We start from the raw sequence: 21,923 nt of genomic DNA on the forward strand, positions 1-21,923 counted from the left end.
AAAGGGGAATTCTGAGAAGGCGAAAATCTTGGCTAGCAGATATCAGCTAGCATGTGCCTCAAAGATGCCTCCTCAAAAATTATAATTATCACTATACATTTCATTGTCAGTCTGTCACACTACCATTTAAAATCTTCACGTGTTACTTTTCTAAAAAACATGCTGAATTTTGAGAAGTTCAGGAGTGAAAGAAGCTTTTATGTCTGAATGGCTATCAAGGTCTGGTTGATTTGGTTTAGTTTTCCGGAGATAAAGAGAAGAAAATAAATTATCAGATGACAAAAGGATTAGTTTCAGGGAATAAGTGGCTGTAAAATTCAAGTACTGAGTTCCATGATGCTCAATGCACTTTTGGATTTATTATATTTTTGGTAAGATTGTTTTCCTTTGCTGTACAATGCAAAGGTTATTGATCCTAAGTAGGAATTTGTCTTAAGGTGGTATCATTACCCAGTGCAATTATTCTGGTAACTACCGAGGACCCCAGATCCTCTTGCTGGACACATACAATTGTGTAAGAGGGCTTAGAAAAAATCAACTACAATTTTATAGTTAAAAAGAGCCCTCCCCCACTTTAGGAACACACTATCATATACATATACTCCATTTTAAAACACGTGTTTAAATCACATATGCTCAATTAAAAATGGACAGCTCTTGAATGAAGAAATATTTGTTTTCAGGTAATGACTTAGGGGTCCCGTGCAGTGCATAAGTATTTTATACAGTGTCTAACACAGAGCTGTAAAGTTAAAATTGGAAGTAATAAAAGCACTGGAAGAAGTGTTGAAGAGATTTATGCAAAACAGAGGATAAATTTTCAGCTTTGATTTGGATGGAGAACAGATGGAGAATCAGTGAAGCAGAGAGATATAAGAAGACTGTTCTATTAAGCACAAGCTGTACAGAAGATTTTTGCACAAACAATGATAAAAGCATGTGGAAAGATAAAAAGAGTTAGTACTAAACGAGTTGAGGAGACAGTAGTCTGTGAAAATGAGAAAAGCACAGCTTGGGAAGCATGCACCTTCCTCCAGAAGGGCTATTTTGTATATAGTGGCCAACACAGATCAGCTTACAAATAGGGAAGCTGTGCAGATCACCCAACTTTCATGAAGCTGCTAAACCCCTCTTTTAGCCTCCTTCTTTAACCAGCAGAAAGGACGGGCTCCTCCAGAGGAAGGCTCAGTGTATCTACGCTAGGTTCCTGCCAGAGTCACCCTGTAGGGCAGCCTGTCTTTCCTAATTACAACAGAGGAAAGCTATGGAAACAAGGAGCTTAAATTAGATGTCATAGCAGAACGACTACACTCAGTATGCCACACCAGGGCTGTGCAGAACACCAAAGAGTACACCAGCTCCTCCAGAACATTTCCCCTGTGGGGAACGAGCCAGAAAGTCTAAATTTCCATTTTAATTACTCTGCATCTTTATCCAGCGCATTTATATGCATCCTAGTATATTTTTAGGAGTATATCTTTACTTAAAAGCAAATCTGCTCCAAATTAAATGTAAATCTTACCTTCCATTTTCCGTAACTTTGCTGCTGAGAATGCGGCAGTCTGTTTTAGCCTTCAAGGTTTCTCGTATTGCCCCACTCCTTGACAGAACTGCTAACAACACAAGTTCTACATGCCAGAGAGTTTGGGGGTTTGGGTTTTTTTTTCTGGCAGAACTGCCTACATTTTGATTGTGAAAACAGTAATAAAACAATGTGAAAATGAAATGCAACAAAACCAAAATTAACTGAAATTCTCCAGGCCAGTCTACAATGCTGACTTTGCATAACAAAATACTACCTTGATATAATTCATAATAGCTAAAAAGTCACAGGACACTGAAGGAAGTGTATAAACTTGACTGAACATAACCCCCAACTAGTGCTTTTTTTTCCTCTACTGTTATTGAAGATCTATGTACTCTTGAATAAAGCTTTAGAATAGTATCTACACGCATGTTAAAAATCTTTTATATAAATTTCCTTTAATACACTTTAAATTATTGAAAAGGCATAAATAATATCATAAAGCCTAATTTCCTCTTCCCTAGTTCTGATTTCATCTCTATCTTTTCACAGCTTGGACAATGAACATATTTTTAGCTAGTTTTACTCCCAGGTTTTCCTACTTTAACAGAAAACTGCAAGCACTGGACTGTTTTCCCCTTCCAACATGTTTCTAACTAGAATGCATTTAACCGAATTACAGAATCATAGTAAACAAGGCTGGCAAGGACTCATGCCAAAGGATGACCTAACAGTGGGCTATAGAGAAGAGAGGCCAACAAAAGCCAGACTCTTCTCAGAGGTGCACAGTGAAAGGGCAGGAGGCTACAGCCAAACATAGCAGCAAGGGAAATTTGGCATGGATATTTGTAGAATGAAAGCTATTAACCACTGGAAGAGGGACCCAGGGAGCCTGCAGAATCTCCATCTTTTGAGATTTTTAAAAATCAACTGGACACTGTCCTGAGCAACCTGGTCTAACTCTGACACCAGCCCTGCTTTGCGCAGGAGGCTGGAAACCTCCGGAGGTCCTTCCCAACCTCAATTATTCTCTGACTCTATGGCCTCTTACATCGAGACTGCCTTGGCATGGCAGGGGGCATGTCCAGAACACTAAATTTTGGGGTCTTCCAAAGCAGAGAGGTCACGTTCAAACCGTGCATTGGGAATGGCCATTTTAGCAATGTAACAGCACAAACGCTCCAGTGCCCAGGAATGGGCTCTGCCACTGTTTCCATTACTAGCATACACGAGAACATGAGACAAACAGTCCTCCCCTCTAACCCTACAAATTATTCCTGGACAACTCCTGTTAGATGTTTGCCTAGCCTGTTCTTAAAAAAACATACGATACCAGTTACGCAGTTATGAAACAGGTCAGTCCTTCAGACCTGGATGCATCTGACCTAACTTTAAGCCCGTGAAGTCAGGCGAGGTAAATACCAGAGGTTATGTAATTTCTCACATGAAAGTATGAGTTTCTTTTCCGTTGTCCACGCAACAGGAATTAACTCGTGTACTTGTTACTCAATATTATGGCTTCAGCTTTCTACAAGGCTGAGACAATTTCACAATCTCCATGTTATGTGCAAATTCACTTCGCTGAGATTCAGCACTTCCCCCCCAGCACTATTATCTAACAGACAAGTAGAGGATTGCCAGTATCTCCCTGCTAATGACATTTAGGTACCTCTCATATGAGTTTCCAAAGTGCTCACAGCAATTCAGCCTCTGTTTGCAGGCAGCCAAAGCTGTCCTTGAACTTTATGTCTCCCTTTCTTCAGCTACGATTTGACACGTGTGTCAACAGCCAGGTGCGATCAAATGTTTGGAGGCATGGGGTGCCAAAGCTCGGCACTGGCACAGAAAGACTTCCTGCACAGGAGATGACATTTGCAGTGTTATACAGACTTGCCAGTTAAGACCATTAGTACTTGACAACCTCTGTCCTTTGGCAAGGATCCATCCAGCTTGTCAGCAGGCACCATGGTATCTTAACAAACAGACAAGGGAGTATATGGACAAGAAAGAAGTACATCTAAACAACACAGTGTAATACTGCACACAAAAAAAGAAGCAAAACTCCAGATGAATGCATATCAATAGTTCACTTTACAGGCTACAGTCATTTCCTTCAAATCAAAGATACTTCATAATTTGCAAGAATGTATAAGGCAGTATATTAAGACAATGAAACACTCTATGAATGTTAACAAAATTAGCACAAATTTCACAATAAAATCCTAATTTCAGCAATCAAAAAAAATTTTGTCATGTAAGGAAAGCTCTAGCTTCCTAACTGAAATTTAGGCCGTGGGTTGATGAGGTGAAGTTCTCAGAAGCAATAGTAGCGAAAGGCCTTCTCATCCTCTATCAGACCCCTCTTCATTCCTGCTCCCATCCTGCCGTGACTGGGCTGTGCATGGGTCAGAGCATGTATATGGCTACAAAAAAAAAAAGACTTACCAAAACACTTTTAAAGTAGATCAGTTTCCTGATTCAATTAACAGCTCAGCTGCACAAACAGTTGTGCCAACACAGCAGAGAAGGCATCATCACTTTTACGTTACACAAATGAATTACTAAGGTCCTCCTTGCTATCGTATCTCATACTTCAAATGTATCAGTGAATTATGTGTCTCTGCAGTTATCAGTAATTCCCTTTTCAGGCTGAACACTTAAGCATTTATTACAATAATGATGACTGCATTTCTTTACGTTGTACCTAACATAGATAGCATAACCAAGCATTACGCCAGATAAAAAAAAAGCTAGCCACAATTTGATTTGTAACTATGGGGCTAATCTTCTCCTCACTCTCATCTCAGAACCTTAGTTCACCCAAAAATGATTACCGGACAAAATACTGGCTCCACGGAAATTACTGCCAAGCTTCCATTGACTTCAAAGAAGTCACAGCTTTGCACTCAGTTTGTAAATATTTTAATGCTTATGCAACCCCTATACAGCTGTGACTTCCATTACCATGTCTACCTTTCGTCATCAACATTTTATTTAGATAGGAACGACACTGTTATCACCACGAAATGTAGCTACGCTGATCTTCACTGATACACTGTTATCTCAAAACACTTCCACCTGGAAATAACATCAAAGAAAATTGTGCATGATAACAGTGGCCTGAAAAGCAGGACTATTGTAAGAAGTAAAAGATGCAAGAAGGGCTTTTGCAGATTAGTTACATACAAGGCAAACAGAAAATGCAACAGTAGAAAATAGAAGCATTACCCAGGATTGACTTGCTTATTGCTGAAAGAAAGGTTTCTCACAGCAAGATTTATACAGAAGAAGGAGAAATGGTCTCTCTCTATATGGTGACACAAGTAAAAGGGAATTCCAGCTGCCTACTAGAAAGATTAAGATTTGAACAACCTTTTCTGCATGATGTTGTTAAACATCTATGAGGATGTGATTTGTATATTAGCTTGGCTCTGGACTAACCATGGGTACAAAGATAAGCAATTTAAAAGAAAATATTATTTGTTCTGAGAACATATGCACCAAAATACCTTTGGAAAGATTCTTCCAAAAGGGCACTGTCATACTAAAAATCTTTATTGACATAATAGTTGCTTTAACCAAATCAATTTTAAATTTGAAAAGATTCTCATAAGGCTACCTCATTTTTTGATACACATGCTGCTATTTCAGTTTTTCCATGTTATTTATGATACACAATAAAATGAGACCAATCAAGAGACTAAATTTTACCTCCTAACACTTCCACAGTGGTACAAATACATCAGCCTACCATAAAGCCTTATGCCATTGTGAAGGAAGGTTACCTAGTTCATTCTTCTGCCTCAAAGCAGGATCAACTTTATCAAAACCATCCTTGACTGATGCTTATCTAAATATTGTTCGAAACTTCAGCGACGGAGAGTCCACAAACTCCACACATGAGCTTTTCCACCATGTAGCTAGCCTTATCATTAGATTTTTCTTAATGCTTAAACTGCAATTGCTGTAATTTAAACACGGTATTTTTGACTATTCACAGTTCATGTCCCTTGCTTTTTGCCTCTATCTCTTAAATATTCAAAAACTGTTGTGTCTCTCTTCAGTCATCTTGTCATTGAACGATCCCACTCCTCCAGTTTCTCCCATAGACATCTATCCTGGCCCTCTTGTTACTCTGCCATAAGCTAGAATTATTCATTATCTTAAATTGCAGCAAAGTTAGCAGGATTTAGCTGAAGTCTTACCAAGGCCTGTTTTAGACACAGAAAAAGCACTGGTATAGGTCTTTAGATACAAAAAAAGTAGGCAGTCGCATGGCTGAAGACTGCAGGGGCTGACAAAACATTCCTATAAGGGCTTTCCACATTGCCCATGCCTTTTCCCAGAGTGGATAAAAATCAGTTGTTTGAAACATACGTTGCCTGATCCTGTTCACATATCCTAGAATCACGTTAGCTTTCTTGCAACAGCATGACGTTAACTCATGCCCAGACAATTTTCTGCAAAATTGCTCATTTCATATACCTTTATTACTAATTACCTACCCGAATTAAGAAGCCTCAAAACATTTTCACTCTAATAACAAAAAAATCAGTTAAAAGATCTGTGCATTTTAACTACCGATCTTCGTTTTTCCTTCCATACATCCTCTCTTAGGGTTCTAAATTAAATAACAGTGCTTTATTAATCTTTCACATTAAGAAACACTACAATGAGATCTTACTCATTCGGTAATAACCTGGACTAAATATTTTTTTTTAAATATGATGCTCATGAAGTTAACAGGAAGTATCTTCAAATTATTCTTTTTCCCTTACACTATTACCTTCTTGGAATGTGTAAATATCCAATAAAAGCAATGACAAAAATCTACAGTGCACATAAATGATGACACTACAGCACATCCCCCCTCACATCGATCTCTCTGCCCTTCTTCCCCTCTAACAGGTACTCATAATTCTTCTTTCTCAGACTGCCTGGTATTTTTATTAATGTTGTGTTTCAAACTAATTGGAAAGTAGAAGCCCAAACGATACAGGCAAATTAAACTATGAGACCACAAATCTGTTCTCATTGCACAGACTGCAGTTCTGTGTAACTGCTCAGCGTTTAAGGGTAAGTCTCTACTATGAGACTGACTCAACGTAAGCACTTTGTTTTTAAAAGACAAAATGCGTGCTTTGAATGCGAATGACCATAGGAAATCATTTCAATAATTTGAGCTTTTTAATGCTTCTTTTTGCATATATTCACTGCCCTACTTTCTACTTTACATGGCTCTCCTAAGGGTTTTCGCATCACTTAAATCCCTGAAGAAACAGAGGCGGCATATATATCAGTGGTAAACAGCTTGAAAAGTCGGGGCGGGGGGAGAAAGTAAACTGCAATATGTTTATTTGCATTCGAGCTACTGAGAAGTAACCATTGCGGCTACGCACATGCCGGCTGTGAGACTGGCCACGGCTGGTGGCTGCTGGCCAAGCAGGCGACAGCAATTCTCATGCTGTTCTACGTGAAACAACCAGCTCGTGCTTATGCAAGTAACGTACACACTGCTGGGCATGGAAATAAACACACAGCTCTAATAATAACCATCTGCCCACCATCGCAGCCCTCCGCCAGGCTAAGACAATTCCACGTCAATCAAAATAATTATAGAGCTGATCATATTTTACAGACTTACAAATAGCGACAGCCTTTGGTGGTATCTTTGGTTCATTTGCAGAACACGACTAATATTTATACATATATTTATAAGATAAATTATATCATTAAAATAAAGGTTTTTTAAAAGATTTACTCATACCAATTATAGGCATAGGAAGGAAAACAAACATTTAGTGTGAAAATATTTGCTGAGGCATTAAAATTTGGTCTCTTAATAAACCATTTTAAAATGTTTATTTCTGTATATGAGTATGCCTTGTCAATTTAAGTTTATAAGACAAGTCTACTTGGGATAAAAGAAAACTGAAATCGTTATTGCTTTTTAAACAAGATTCTTTGCGAGGTTACAGGAGTATAATTATGCTCAGGAATTAACACCCTCCTCAGCAAACTATTACTGTCCGATAAAGCCCTCTAGTGGCTAAACACCACCTTAGACATCAAGCCGAGCTGCCCAGCAGCAATCCTACATGCCTCGCACTGCTCGAAATAGTAACTAGCTACACTCTCTGCTGAAACAAGTCCAAACAAGTTTTCTTATTTCTGCATGGCTTGACAGCACTTTCAAGGTGACAAAATCACAGGGCATATCTTTAGAGCCTTAGTAGTTGCACCTTTTGGTCACCCTAATTTATTTCTTATCCATGGGGGGAACAAGCTTAAAAGCAGAGCCCGGCTCTGCCCCATCCTCTGCAACACAGGGGAGTAAGCATCCCCAGCACCTTAAATGCCAAAAGTTTGTATAGAAATGCTGAGTATTTGAGCATATGCAGTCCTGCGGAGAGAGGGGAGTTGAACTGGAAAATGTACCACACTTAAGCTCCCTTTATCAATCCAGTAGGTGCTAAGCAGGCACAGCAAGAGATAGTGGAAATTCCTTGTGCTGTTCGGTTCTTACAACTGTGCTGTGTGTGTATTTCCTAGAGGTAAAAGAATAACAGCAAATAAAATAATCATCACTATCATCTCTCAAGCAGGGCTTATCTCTGCTTACCTGTGAGAGGCAGATGATACCAAGGCCCTAAACCTGAAAGTATATTAGCATATAAAGTTAACGTAAGTCTAGATTTTTTCAGGAACTGAATCATTCTCCTGATACCCTTTTCACCTCTGGATTGTTCTCTCCACGGTGGCAAGCATTTTGTGCTCTGCCTATTGCCAATGACAGAGGAAAAGGAAAATGGAAAGCAGCAAACAAAATCATGTTTGTTCAGTTTTTGATAAATTCTCATACACCTGAGAGTGCGTACATGGGAAGCTACAAAGAAGAGCTGGCATTTGCAGCATTGTCTTTTCTTTCTCACCTTCGAAACCAATTAATCATCTCCAACCTGGCTTTTTGATTTATGCAACTCACAGAGTCAAGGGGCTGAAGCTGAACTAGCTTCCAAAGCAAGCTGGAAACTAACTTCTTTCAGTCTGAAAAGCAGGATTTTCTCTTCCACAAATCTTTTCCACTATAATCATAGAAGAGGAGAGTTCTTACTCCTTGCAGTCCTCTTGAACACTCTATTTTTGAAAATCTTCGCATGTCAGGTAAACAGTCAAATTATTTTGAGCTTTTTTGGATAGAGACAACGTGAAATTTTACCTTGTAATCAATAGTCTCTCATTGATATGTAGACATCCTCACCTTTTGTACATCACAGGCGGTTGAATTTCATCTAAAATCTATTGAGTTCAGAAACTTGTCCATGACTAAGGCAAAACCTGCATTTAGCTGAAAAATATGTCCCCGAAAATCACTGTTTTGACTTGAAGATGTATGTGAAGGATCCACTCTTTCTGCTGGTAGTTTGTTCCAGCAATAAATCAAAATCACACCTGGCTCTTGTTAAGCCTTTCTTCACTCAGTTAAAAAGCTCTTTACTTTCACTACTTTTTTTCTTTGTAAAGGCACTTACACAATAGAGTCAAGTCACCGCCTAGTTCTTTTTGGTGAGATGAAGAGTTTGAGCTACCTATGTATTTGACCTTGCACCCATGTCAAGCGCTTTTCCACACCCTGAAGCGACTTGGCAGCTCTTTAATATACCTTTTCAATGTTTCAATATTCAAATTTCAATATTCAGAAAGTATGAATTTCAATCAGCAAACTGCTTTGAAATACTAAGTAGCGACAAAGCACCACAGCACACATCTTGAAATGTGTAATTATCTTAAGAAAGGCCTTAGGGACTTTGCGAGAAGAAAGTTACAGCCAATGCAATATTTCAAGACCAAAGAAGTAGTCTTGGAGTCGTTCCACATCACATTTATACGCTTTCTTCTCCGGGTTTACATGTGATCTCCCAAGGGGAAAACAAAACAAAGGTGTGTATCTTGTTTTGCTTCTTTATCTCGTGCCAAAGGGTGTGAGTAACTTTCGTGTTGAAACCTGTGTCATATCCATGAGGACGAAGGCCCTCTGGCCCCCGGGGCACGCACTGACCCCCGGCATCGAGGCACCGCAGAGGCCTGAAGCACCAGGTGCAATACGCAACAGAACGCTCCGCACTAGGCACCCAAGGGCCTCCCGCCCGAGGCGCCTCCTGCCTCCCTCGGCCCTCCGCGCTCCTCAGGCCCCGCCACATGCCTTTCCAAGCGCCACCAGCAGCGACCAGGACACGGCAGCGTGCGTCGCGCCCTCAACAGCAACAGGGAGGGCGAAACCCCACCGCCCCGCCCGCGCCCGCCTCAGCCACAACGACCGTGGCGCCGCCCTCAGGAGGCCGCTCGCGCCGCCTGCCGGAGGGGGCGGAGCCGCAGACGCGCACACAGCGCCCGCCTCGCCCATTGCACCCTGGGAGCTGTAGTTCTTAGCGCCAGCCCCCCAGGCGCCCGCGCTACGTCATAGCGCTCACGCGTGGCCGGCTAGAGCGCCGCTGCGGAGCATCGACACGCGGCGACGCGGGTAGAGGGCCGGGAGGCAGCGCCCGTTGCCCGCCCCCCGCGGCCGGGCGGGGAGCGGGAGGCGGGGCCGGGCCGCACTCAGCAGGTGCCCGCCACAGCGAGCGCCGCGCTCCGCCGCGGGGACCATCCCACCGGCGCCGGGCTGAGCGGCCGGGCGGGTGAGGCGGCAGGGGCGGCGGGGAGGCGGGGGCGGGCGGAGGGAGGCGGGGGAGCGGGACGATACCGCTGCGGGCGGGCCCGTGCAGGCGGCAGCGGCGCGGGCGGGCGGGCGAAGCGGCGCGACGGGCGGCTTTGGGCGGCCTCCGCGTGCTCCCGCCGTGGTGGAGTGGGGCGATACCGGTGCGGGCGGGCCCGTGCAGGCGGCGGCGCGGGCGGGCGGCTTTGGGCGGCCTCCGCGTGCTTCTGCCATGGTGGCCGAGCCCTGCCCCGGGCCCCCCGCGGCAGCCGCTCCGGCCTCGGTGCCTGGGAGGCGTTGGAGGGCTTGGGGCGTTTGAATCCCGGGGGGGCGGGGTCTTTCTGGCTGCGCTTTTCCAGGTGTGCTGGGGAGAGGGTAAAACATCTCCCGCCCCACAGAAGACCAAGGTGCCCTGGAAGCATCTCCGGTCTTTGCTTCCCCTGAGGCAGCATCCGGCGCACTTAAACTTACCCTTCACAGGCAGTTCCTTAACCACCTCTTAAAGACTGTGAAGTTCCCGGGGTGCCCTCTCTCCCTCCCCGGGGTAACCTGTTTCAGCGCTTAGCTATTGGTTATAGTTGGAGTTTTTCCTTACTAGCTGACCTAAATCTCTCCTGTTGAAACTAAGCTGATTATTATCTTGTGCTATCCATGGTAGACAGGGCGGACAATAGGTCTGTTCTCTCGCTAACAGCCTCGTACATGTTTCCATGTCTCCACTCGCAGCCCTCTTGAGTGAACCCATTTCTCGTCTTTCTCTGGTCCTTGAACTCTTTTGGTCGTTTCCGTCACCCTCGAGGTGTTAAACTCAGAACTAGACACAGCTCTCCGGTGGAGATCCCGTTACCTCAGAAGGTGGTGGGGTAACATCTCCCTCGTGTGTGGCGTCCCTCTTAAAGCATTCAGGAGTGATACTGTCTCATTTTGCGGCACTGCCACATCCAGTGTCACAGGCAACACTCACATAATCAGTTTGTGATCTACTGTAAGACAGACTGTTTTTTGCTATAATACTACCCAGGCAGTTATTGCTAAAGTGGTATTCATGCATTTCATTTATTTATTTACCATTTTGTACTTGCTGTTAATTTGACAAGAAACTTTTTATCATCATCATCTCCTCATAACTCTTTCTGTCTGATTTCATCCATTCATCCACTCTATCTTCTCCAAGTTTGGAGTCATCTATGAACAGTTAATTAAAGTATCAAGTAGTGGCAGGTATGCCGTTATCAAACCCTTGCAGTTTGACTCTCTCAAACCTTTTCTTGTTATTTTTCAGCTTTCTTACTAAAGCTGCAACTCTTTCTGTGCTGTGACCTTGTAGTTGAGTTGGATCTTATGGAGTATCTTGAGTGAGGGAACCTTCAGTTCCTTTGGGTTGGATTCTGTGCACGGAGGAGGACTGCTCACAGCTCAGAACCTGGGAACGTGTGTAAAATCCTGAGCCCTTGCGAAGTTTCGGTGCCTTGCATGGGACTTTTGTGTGTCCCAGGCACCTAATACGGACTACGGAGAAGGAGGTTTCCCAGCTGTTTCCTATTCTCCCTCTTGAAACTATTATATTAATTAGGGAGAATTGAAAAGGTTTCTTTTGAGACATCAGGCAAATCACATAACTTGCTTTTCAAAAATTCTGAAATCCATGTTTTCTGTGTTTTTACTTATTGCCTATAAAATGGTAATTTGTACTTCATAGGACATTATAAAAATAAGTACTCTGAAGCAATATCCAGGCAATAGTCCGTAAGAAGTAAAAATATCTCCAGAATTACTGCAGATGGTTAGGAAATGCATGTATGGGTATGCAGGTATGTGTAGATAGCTGTCTGCAGGCCTAGTTAGCTGCTAGCTGCTTTCATCCCTTCAAACAGTAGTGGGCTGCAAGATGGTTTGTGGACTCTGACAAAAAGGCACTGAACCGTTTAGGAAAATAAAATGAAAATCACTGCATTAGAGGATGTTAAGTTGTTCATGTGTTATCTCAGTACAGCTGATGCCTCCGATAGATGGTTCTAGGCCCCCTCTTTGTTCTAGGTCCTTTTAAATTCTTGCTTTCTGGAGAAGCATTAGGAGAAGGTTGTGGACCCCCTCCCTTCATTGTCTTTCTCCTATATTTCCCTAGAAATATCTGCTTTATTTCTAACCTCTTTCAGAATTGCATTTACTGTTTTAGAGAGCTTTTGGATAAAACTATGCAAATACCTCATTCTCACCTACTTAATATAGGATTAGATTTATAGGTGATGAATTAATGCTTTGTTATATGTGTAAGGGATTACTTTATCTGACCACAAATGGTCCATGAGACAGAGTGAGAGGGGATAGTTTTAACATTCTTAATGCTAAAAGTCATCAGAAAATATTCTGAGAACCAACAACCTGTCAATTTAAGTGAAAGGACTGATTTTGTGAAGAAAATGAGGCCGATTTAGTCCAGGTAAAGAGAGCAAAAATTATTTCCTTTAAAATGGCATTTCACTGTGGAAAACTTATAAATGAAAATCTCTAGGGTTGGAGTTTAAGCACAGATGAACAATATGTATATATTGACATTACGGAAAGGAAGAGTCTGGCATTGGCAGGGTGGTAAGCTAAATAACCATTCATGTTTCCTCTGTCCTCTAGAGCAATATATTATTTTTTTCTTTTCTTTCAAATTTGTTTAGATGTGTCACATTAAAAATCATGGAGCTAGGAAAGGCGAAACTTCTGAGAACTGGCCTTAATGCCTTGTACCAAGCAATTCACCCTGTGCATGGCATCGCCTGGACGGATGGGAAACAGGTCATACTGACTTCTTTACACCTTCATAACGGAGAACCGAAGTTTGGTGACTCAAGTGTTGTTGGTCAGTTTGAACATGTTCATGGACTCTACTGGGGCCCATGTCCTGCTGATACCCCAGCTCTGCTTGCTGTTCAACATAAAAAGCATATCACTGTTTGGCAGCTCTGTTTTAATGCTGCAGAAAGAAATAAGCTTTTGGTTTCTCAGATATGTGACATTGGTGAGCCGTTTCCGGTGCTCCCCCAGGGCTGCGTGTGGCATCCGAAGAAGGAGATCTTGGCTGTGCTCACTACACGGGATGCCTCAGTCCTGCACTCTGTTCATCTCAACAGCTCGAGAATTAAAGCGGATATTAAAGGCAGCGGTCTCATCCATTGCGCTTGTTGGACTAAGGAAGGCAATCGCTTAGTAGTCGGAGTGGGCAGTGCCCTTCATTCTTATATATGGGACGATGCTCAGAAAACGCTGAATGCTTGCTCTTTTTGCCCAGTCTTTGATGTGGGAGGCTATATCTGTGCTGTGGAAGCTACTTTGAATTTCCAAGTTGCTGTTGCTACTGAACTTCCTCTAGACAAGATCTGTGGCTTAAATGCCGGTGTTGCATTTGAAGTCCCAACGAGCATTGAAACGGACTCTTTTCCCTCGCAGTCTAGCTTATGTGGCGAGGAAGAATACTCCATGGACGGGGGGAAAAAATCACTGGACTCCGAGAAGCCTGCATCAGTTGTTACATCTCCTGTGGATCTCACTCACATACTTTCTAGCAAGCAGGGTGCTGATTCCAGTCCTCTTCTTCACCTGAGGCCCAAGGACTACCTAACGGGAAGTGGCCAAGATTCGTCACATCTCATCTTGGTGACTTTTGAAAGAAAGGTTACCTCTACCAAGAAAGTTAGCATCCCAGGCATTCTGGTTCCTGATATAATGGCTTTTGACACCAAAACTCAAGCTGTATCGGTTGCATCCAATACTTGTAACATCATTTTAGTCTATTCCCTGACTTCATCCAGTTTACCCAATATTCAACAAATTCAGCTAGAGAAAAATGAAAAACCAAAGGGTTTGTGCTTCTTGACCAATAAATTATTGTTGATAATGGTTGGAAGACAAAAATTCACTGACCCTGCGTTTCTTCCATCTTCAAGATCAGACAAGTACATGATCCGCTTGATGATTAAGGAACTAATATTTGAAGTGTGTCCTTCAGTGTCTGCACCGCCTAATGCAAGCTCCAGTTTTAGTCTCCTTTCAAACATACCTCAAGACTTTTCTGCAGATGTTCATCCTCTAAACAGTGGACTCCTGATACCAGGTCGTGCTCCTATTCATTCCCCTACCAGCAGAAGAAAACTCATTGAAGAAATTAAGAGCCCCACTTACGAGCAAAGCGTGTTGTTGAATGTGAGTGACCTCAAAGAAAAAAAGATTTCCATGAATTTTCCTCCAGCTGTTGAGTCTCTGGATGCTGAACCAGTTAAGCGGTCCGTGGCACTGTCTGCCACCCCACTGGCATTTTGTAACAAGCCAACATCTCCAAAAAGGCAGATGGATGCAGCTTCCAGAATACCAAATTCTGTTAAGAATAACTTACTGCTAAGTGAAAAGGAAGCAAGTTACTTTCCAAAAAATATAGAAAAACTGTCCGGTAACTTTACAGAATTACAGCATCATCTCTCTGAATTAACTGAGCTGCTAAAATCTGGGAAGAAAAGTCTTCCAGTCTACCCATCTTCTCAGGAGCCCTCTTTTGTTAACATCACCCATCAGGTAATTTTAATGTTGGAAGCCTTAATGATGAAACGTATTTATGGACATTTTCCATACCCTTACTGTAATTGTATCTCTCTCCCTATTTACGGTTCTTTTAAAACTGCATATTAGTACTTTCCTCTGAGAGGAGATAAAATGAGGGAAATGTTTCAGATAATTCTTGTAATCTTTAAATTACAAGTTATTGTCACTTCACATGGCTACTGTAGCAGTGCTTTCATTCGTACACACCTATCCATAGCAGTGATGAAAACAGAGTATTTTTAGATAAAAAGTTAGCACTTACTGGTCAGTAGGATTGGGTTTATGTCATCTCCAGTCCCATTGCTCTACAAACCTTTAGTGTTTTTAAAGTGATGTAATATTCAAGAATGTCTGCTATTTGCTATCCCCACCTCCTGTTTGGGCTGTGATGGTCGAATCTGACCCAAGCGGCATATCTTGTCTTTGTACGCAGAAGGCAGTGAGAATGCAAAGAACCGCAGTGTGATGTTTCAGTAGCAGAATTAAAGTTTTAGGTGAAGTTCTAGGAAGCTAATGTTTTTCCTAAGCAATTTCTGAAGGTTTTTGTTTACAAGTGTCAGCAGTGAAAACTACCACCTAGAGGGATTGATTTGTATCTCCCATCCTCTTCTGGGAGAGCTCAAATAACTAGGACTGAAACAAAAAAAAAATTGCTGTGTCTCTGAAACAGAAATCTTACTAATTAATATTGAAAATGCCATCTGAGGAGGAAAGAGACCCTTTAGGACACAACAGATAATTGAATTAACACAGCTTTAAAATAGCTTAAAAATCATATTTGATATGAAAGGCATGAATTTTGAATTATCTTGTTTCCTTTCCTTGGCTGAAAGAAGGTACTTCTAAATCTCGTGCTAGAAAGTGTAAATTGTCTGATTGTCCAAATATGGCACATAATCCACTAGTCCTCTTTTAGAGATGACATTAATTTATCCCTAGTCAGTATTCAAAGACATTTCAATGGCCGTTTCTTTTCAATAAACACTTACTTTGTGGCTTTATTATTGCTGAAAATAATTTTTCTTAGCTTTTGTAACACTGACCTCTTAGGTCCTAGATTATATGCCCTCACTGTCTTTGCTCTTCTCTGTTGTAAATATTTAATAATTGTAGTAACTCTAATTTTTCTGGCTTTCTTAAATCTTAATTAAATGTGGGGCATTACTTTGAAAAGTGGCCATAGAAAAGCGAAAGTTTTCATCGACGAGTCTGCTCTCTCATTTATCTGTGATGTTTATTTGGAAGCCCACTTTATATTTGAGGTAGCACAAGGCTTTATTATGTTTTTATACTTGGTTCTCTTTTTACAGATAGTTTGGAAGTGAACCACATTCTAACTTGTGGTCATGTTCCAAGAGCTAGAATAGTTATACTGGTATGAGGATGTTTCACAAATGAAAGTAAGGCTACAATTTAATGTATGAGTTTTGATCACTGATCTGTGATAAGAAAAGAATTTGACTTTCAAATTATGAGTGAAGTTTGTAGATTTTTTGTAACAATTTATTTTTTGCATACTTCAAAAATGCTTTGCTCTGGCACATGCGAGATATTCTCTGAAGACGCTATTTGGATTTTAAGGTTTTATGCAGTGGTGATCAAAGGTGTGATAGACGAGTGCTTCTGAGATGCTAGTCTGCTCCTCATTCCAAACATTTATGGATAAAAGTTGTCACCCCCTCATAATATGTGGATCAGGGAGGAGGGAAGACAGAAAACTTGCTGCTTTAGAGACTTCACAGGCGATAGGATGAGAGTCTGAATTATGCTATGGATATAGCTTATTGTTTTCTTCAGCAGCAGTGTATGATCTCTTCTGTAGTTCTGATGGGTGCTGACGTTGCACGTAGTGACCTTGCACAGATCATCTCTGCTTGAAAGGTGGGACTTTAAAGTATAAATCTTGAAAATTAGTCTGAGCGTAGCATTTGACTTCTTGTAAATGATGTAGCCGAAGGCGTATCTGTGATCTTGTTTTGATGAATGTCGTTTTGATATATCTACTTTTCTTTCTTGAATTTACAGAAGCAGCTTTCCAGAAATGGTTCAGATGAAAGGCGAGCTGTTATTCTTTGTGATGGTAAACTCCGTCTAAATGTAGTCCAGCAAATATTCAACCTCTCTCTTATAGAAATGCAACATGGTATGTTGTAATTATCCAATAATACACACATTTTAAAATACATGTGATATTCTTGGACTGCAATAGCAATGTGCATGATCTGGTCTGGAACAAAACAAGGAACAAATAATGAAAGGGTATTAGTAAAAATTTGCTCTTTTGTTTTATAATGCAAAAATTCTTCTCAGTCGAAGCTGAGACTGATTATGCAAACTTGTTAGGTACTGGTACCCCCTTATGAAGCTGCTGATTATACAGGAAAATCACTGTCACCCAGTATCTTATTTATCTTTCCAGCTGTTCTGAACAGAGAACCCTGAATAACAAGGAGGTTAGAGTCAGCTGGTGGTTTTGGAATCCAGCTTTCTATATTTTAATCTGTAGTTCCATCATCTGGTCTCCCTTACCCAATCCTGTAGTTCTTTATAAACACAGAAGTAGCTCTGTAAAATTTAGTGGTATAGTTTGCTTCAGTTTTTGCGTCTTCTCTGCTATTACCCATTCATCCCATGCACATCCTGTGTGCCTATATTTATGTCAATTCTAAGTGTCTTATTTTTAGCAAAGATTTCTACCTTGGGGTATGATCTCTCGCTACTACATATATTCTCTGTACTGTAGTCCAGCAACTGCAGCTTTACCATCTGCCCACTGGCAGATTACTGAGCAACTGTTCCAGAGACTTAAGGCTGTTCTTTTTACAATTATAAAAGTGTTATTTTTCTGTAAATAGTTGTTAAAATATGTTTAATATTCCAATACCTAGGTGAAACTGTAGTATAATAACTCACAAGTGAATCCTGGAAAGGTCCTTACCACTGTCTTATATTAGTTTATTGCAAGATCAGTCACCTCTATTGAAACACAGCAGCTATTTAATAAATGTCATGGCACAACCTAGAAGCATATGATATACCCAGTGAGAAAAGTGCAGACAGTTCTGTAGATATCGATTTCTAATTTTTCAAGCTGAAATGTTATCTTGAGCTGTAAGACCTGAACAACTTCTCTTTATGGCAAATACTGAGGAGTGTCTCCCCCATTACCTGCATTAGTTATGACTTCTTATTTATAACTTTAAGAAATGTAAACCTAACAGAATTGGTTACCCATGAATGAGTAATCATCATGAATATCATGATGAATATGAGTAGCCTTACTAATTAAAATTTAAAGTTAAACAGTTTTATAATAAAATTCTTTATGAATTTGACTAATATTAGGAGATAAATGGGCACACTAGCAATGGTATTTTCAAATTCCTAAATTGTGCTGATTTTAAAGTTTTGTCCAAATGAGATGTTAAGCCAGAAGATTAAAGGGTCGTGTGCTTTTAAACTACAATCTTCTCATGACCTTACTTGTAACATGAAATTACATAATGTAGCTACATGAAACAGCTGGAAATGTTTCACTGAACCCCCACAAGCTCTGTCTTATTACTTCATCCCTTTAAAATATGCAAGTATGAAAATTTTCTATTTTACATGAATTGGTAAAAGTCAGTATTTCCAATTCCATAAACAATTTCAAAATGTAAAAATAATGCTACTAATACTGTAAAATCAGATAGAAAATGGACCAGAGACATGGGGCTTGTACAGTATGGTACAATATTTCTTCCTTAGGTAGAATAGAAGCTGTTTGAATTGTTCTCATAAGCTAATAATAGAAGCTATTTCTAAACTTTTTATTATATGAATTTGACATTTATTTTAATAAAGGTCTGCTTTGTACAGTATTTGCGCAGCTTAAGAACTGTAAAATAGCCTATGAATACCTAATTAAAAAGTGTGATGCTTCTGAATCCTGTTGTTCAGAATTTCATTCCTGTTCCTTATTTAAAGCATGCATTTAATATAGCCCCATCTCCTGGTGGGAATATTGGCCTGAAAGCTGTTTTGCATATTTGTTTACATATGCCTTTTATTTTTGAGATCATGCAACTTGTATCTCCCCGGACTTTTTGCTAGAAAAACTGTGAACAGACAGATTTATTTGACTTTTAAAGAAATGTGTTTTATACCTTAAATATACTTCATTACAGGAAAATTATAAACAGATGTTTATATGTTTTCACAGGTTCCTCTTGGATTGTTCTCACGGCAGACAGTGAGGGCTTCATTCCGTTAATGTTTACATCCATGCAAGAGATAGTCATAAGAGATGCCAGCACAAAAGGCTATAGTGTCCGTTCTTCCAAAACTTTGGACATCATCAGTTCTACAGAAGGGTGTAGACCCACTTCTTCTGAAAGCCTCGACATCACGAGTTCTTTAGAATTCCTCAGAGACTGTTCTTCCAAGGGTTTAGGCAGCAGCAGTTCTTCAGATCAGTCAAGCAGTAAAATGTAATTTTTATCAGCAATTTTGTAATGCCTATCTTCTATGATAGGACAGTTTTAAATGTACTGTATAGGACTGAATTTTTAAATAATGATCTGTCTCATACCTCTGTTGCATTTCCATCATTGTTTGTTGAGGATCACTGTAAATCATGTCATTATTTATTTGTTAATCCTTGGAAACATTAGCCTTTTTTAACTGAGGAGTGTTTTAAATCTACCTCTTGCTACACATTACAGACCAGGTCTTTGTGTCCTTTGTATCCTCCAACCACTTTTTGTAGGGCTTGGAAAAAAATGAGTTCTTACAAGTTCCAGAGCTAAGGTTTCCATCTTGGTCTTTAATATGTTGGTGTTTTTAGATGGTAGCACACTTGCATAATAAAGAAATCCTTGAACGCACTAAACTTTTCCCCATTTCCTCACTTCTGTCAAATCCTGAAATATTTTATTGTTCTTATTCTGAAACTTCCAGATGCTGTGTCTACAGAAGTGCATGTATTTTTGCACTGATGTTGGCTAAGGGCATAAGCACTAGTTTAGGTATATGGAATTTGGGCCAAAGTGTGATCCTGTTGAATATCTGCACTGTGTAGGAGCAAGGCCCTTTTCTCTTCCTCTGCCCCCCAGTTTGTATACTTACCCTCTGTGTAAATTTGGGAAAGTTGCTGTCCCGTGTATAATCTCAATAGTCATAAAATGACATTAAAGTTTGTTACATCTGAACAACTGTAAGCATTTGCTAGTTAATATTTTTAATCTAATAAACATTTCTTTGTCTTCATGTAGAGTTTTTTCGCCATTACCTTTGAAACAGTACCATAATATTAACAAAAGGGCTTCAATACATCTATTTTAACTTTCATAGGCAATAGATGTATGGATTGAACTGTCAGAGGAGAATTTTAATCTAATCTGTTTTAATATAATCCGTAGGACTTTCAGTTTAAAGGTTGACTGAAGAAAATGCTTTATAGGCTTTTATAGTGAGAGAGAGAAAATTCAGAGGTAAAATTATAGGTGACAGTACAAGTTAAGGAGCATGGACTCTAGCACTGCAAAAAAATACAGTTGTCCAAGATTGCTACCCATAAAATTAAAGCATGATAAAATTAAAAAGTTTGTCAGCCTTTCACAGTGGCATTTACTGCATGAGGAGGAGTCAAGTGAAGAGATTATAGAATTGGAGCTGCTGTCTCAGGACTAGTATAATCTCTTTTTTTTATTGCCTATTTGGAAATTTCAGCCACTGTCAACAACCATCTGTCCACAAAATATAAAGTAAAGATGCAACAGTCGATAAAGCTGCAAAGAGAACTGAGTGTGGCGTGTTGCAACCAGCAGTTAGCAACCTCAGCTTTTGGTGAACAAGCAAAGAGTGAAATGGGTGAAATAATGGTCTGGCTTGCTCCAAAGCTTAACAATAAACAAAGGCCCAAATATCTGAAATGTGTCAAATGTATGGCTGATAATAACAGGACTTTAATTTTCAATACTGAAAACATTTTGAGAGAACAGTGCAGCAATTAGAAATTACCATAGTCTAATGTAGGGGACTGACGACTGGAACTAGTAGAGTCCATGACTAAGGCTGCTACTACCTTGTTATGGTAGCATGGGTAAGTAATTTAGGTTTTTTATTTCAGTTTAACTGTAATATAGGTTAATAATGACCCTACAGATAGGTTTTGTGAAGCATAATGCAGCAAGTGTACAAAGTCATTTATGAATAGATTTTGTGGGTCAGCCAGCTTACTTCTTCCAGATGGTTCATCAAAATGTATGGACAAGATTACGTTAAAAAGAAAACCAAACACACACACAAAACCTGAAAGATGTTACACTTAACACCTCTCATCTTCAAAAGAACAAGGGAACTAGTGCAAAACTGATTAGAGCCATTATCTTACTTGTGTGCTTCAGTTATTTACCTTCAGGACAACTTCAAAGTCTTACTGGTGCTGGGATAAGCAGGGGTTACAGGAGTTGAATTTAAAGTAGTTTGTAATTTACTTTTTTTTAAGTCTCTCTCTGAGTCTGGTTTTCATTGTAGGCAATTCTGTGTCCGCCGTTGTAGGTGCTACAAGTTAATACTGCGACAGTGAGTCATGGTGTGTTTGATGTACATAAGCTTGGAGATGGGGACACTTTGGAGACAGAAAGTACTTGCTGCAGTTTCACTAGATCTTGAAGACAGAGGCATTATAACACTAGGTTTTATGTCAAGAAATGACCAGCTAATGGTTTTCAAAATCTCTTTGATGAAATGTTATTAAAAATCTCATTTTCATATATTGGGTTTTCATTTTATTTTCTTCTACTGAAACTTCTGCTGGTTCTTCATTGAATATGGATTTTGTTCAAATCCATGTAAAGAAAGCCTATGTTCTCAGTGCCTTTGAAAAGAGAAAACCTTAAATGAATCTTTTTCATGTCAAATCAGAGATTTCTATTCTGTTCACAATGTCCCAAAACTTTAAAAAATGAATTAACATTCATAAAGCAGGTAATAATGTGAAAAGCCTTTTATCTGGTGTGTATTTTAGCTCTAAAGGCAACCTTTAAAAGAACTTGTGAAAGGATCCTTTCAGCTAAACCTTATTAAAATAAAATGGCACAATAATGCTACCATTTCAATATCACAAAAATGAAT

General features: G+C 40.1%; 1 protein-coding gene across 2 annotated transcripts; it reads left to right on the forward strand.

Moving 5' to 3' along the window:
- The first annotated feature begins 9,941 nt into the window (after positions 1 to 9,941).
- LOC112978695 (WD repeat and coiled-coil-containing protein) lies at positions 9,942 to 20,060 on the forward strand. 2 transcript variants are annotated; one of them, XM_064508337.1, is made up of 4 exons: positions 9,942 to 10,203; positions 12,890 to 14,777; positions 16,830 to 16,947; positions 19,009 to 20,060. In XM_064508337.1, the coding sequence occupies exons 2-4, from the start codon at positions 12,909 to 12,911 to the stop codon at positions 19,278 to 19,280; spliced, it is 2,259 nt and encodes a 752-aa protein (XP_064364407.1). In that variant the 5' UTR covers positions 9,942 to 10,203; positions 12,890 to 12,908; the 3' UTR covers positions 19,281 to 20,060. The 2 variants fall into 2 exon arrangements, with proteins under 2 accessions (XP_064364407.1, XP_064364408.1); XM_064508338.1 differs by having other exon boundaries at positions 9,942 to 10,130.
- Positions 20,061 to 21,923: the final 1,863 nt, after the last annotated feature.

The sequence above is a fragment of the Dromaius novaehollandiae genome, chromosome 3, assembly GCF_036370855.1.
Source record: "Dromaius novaehollandiae isolate bDroNov1 chromosome 3, bDroNov1.hap1, whole genome shotgun sequence".
Classification (NCBI taxonomy): Eukaryota; Metazoa; Chordata; class Aves; order Casuariiformes; family Dromaiidae; genus Dromaius; species Dromaius novaehollandiae.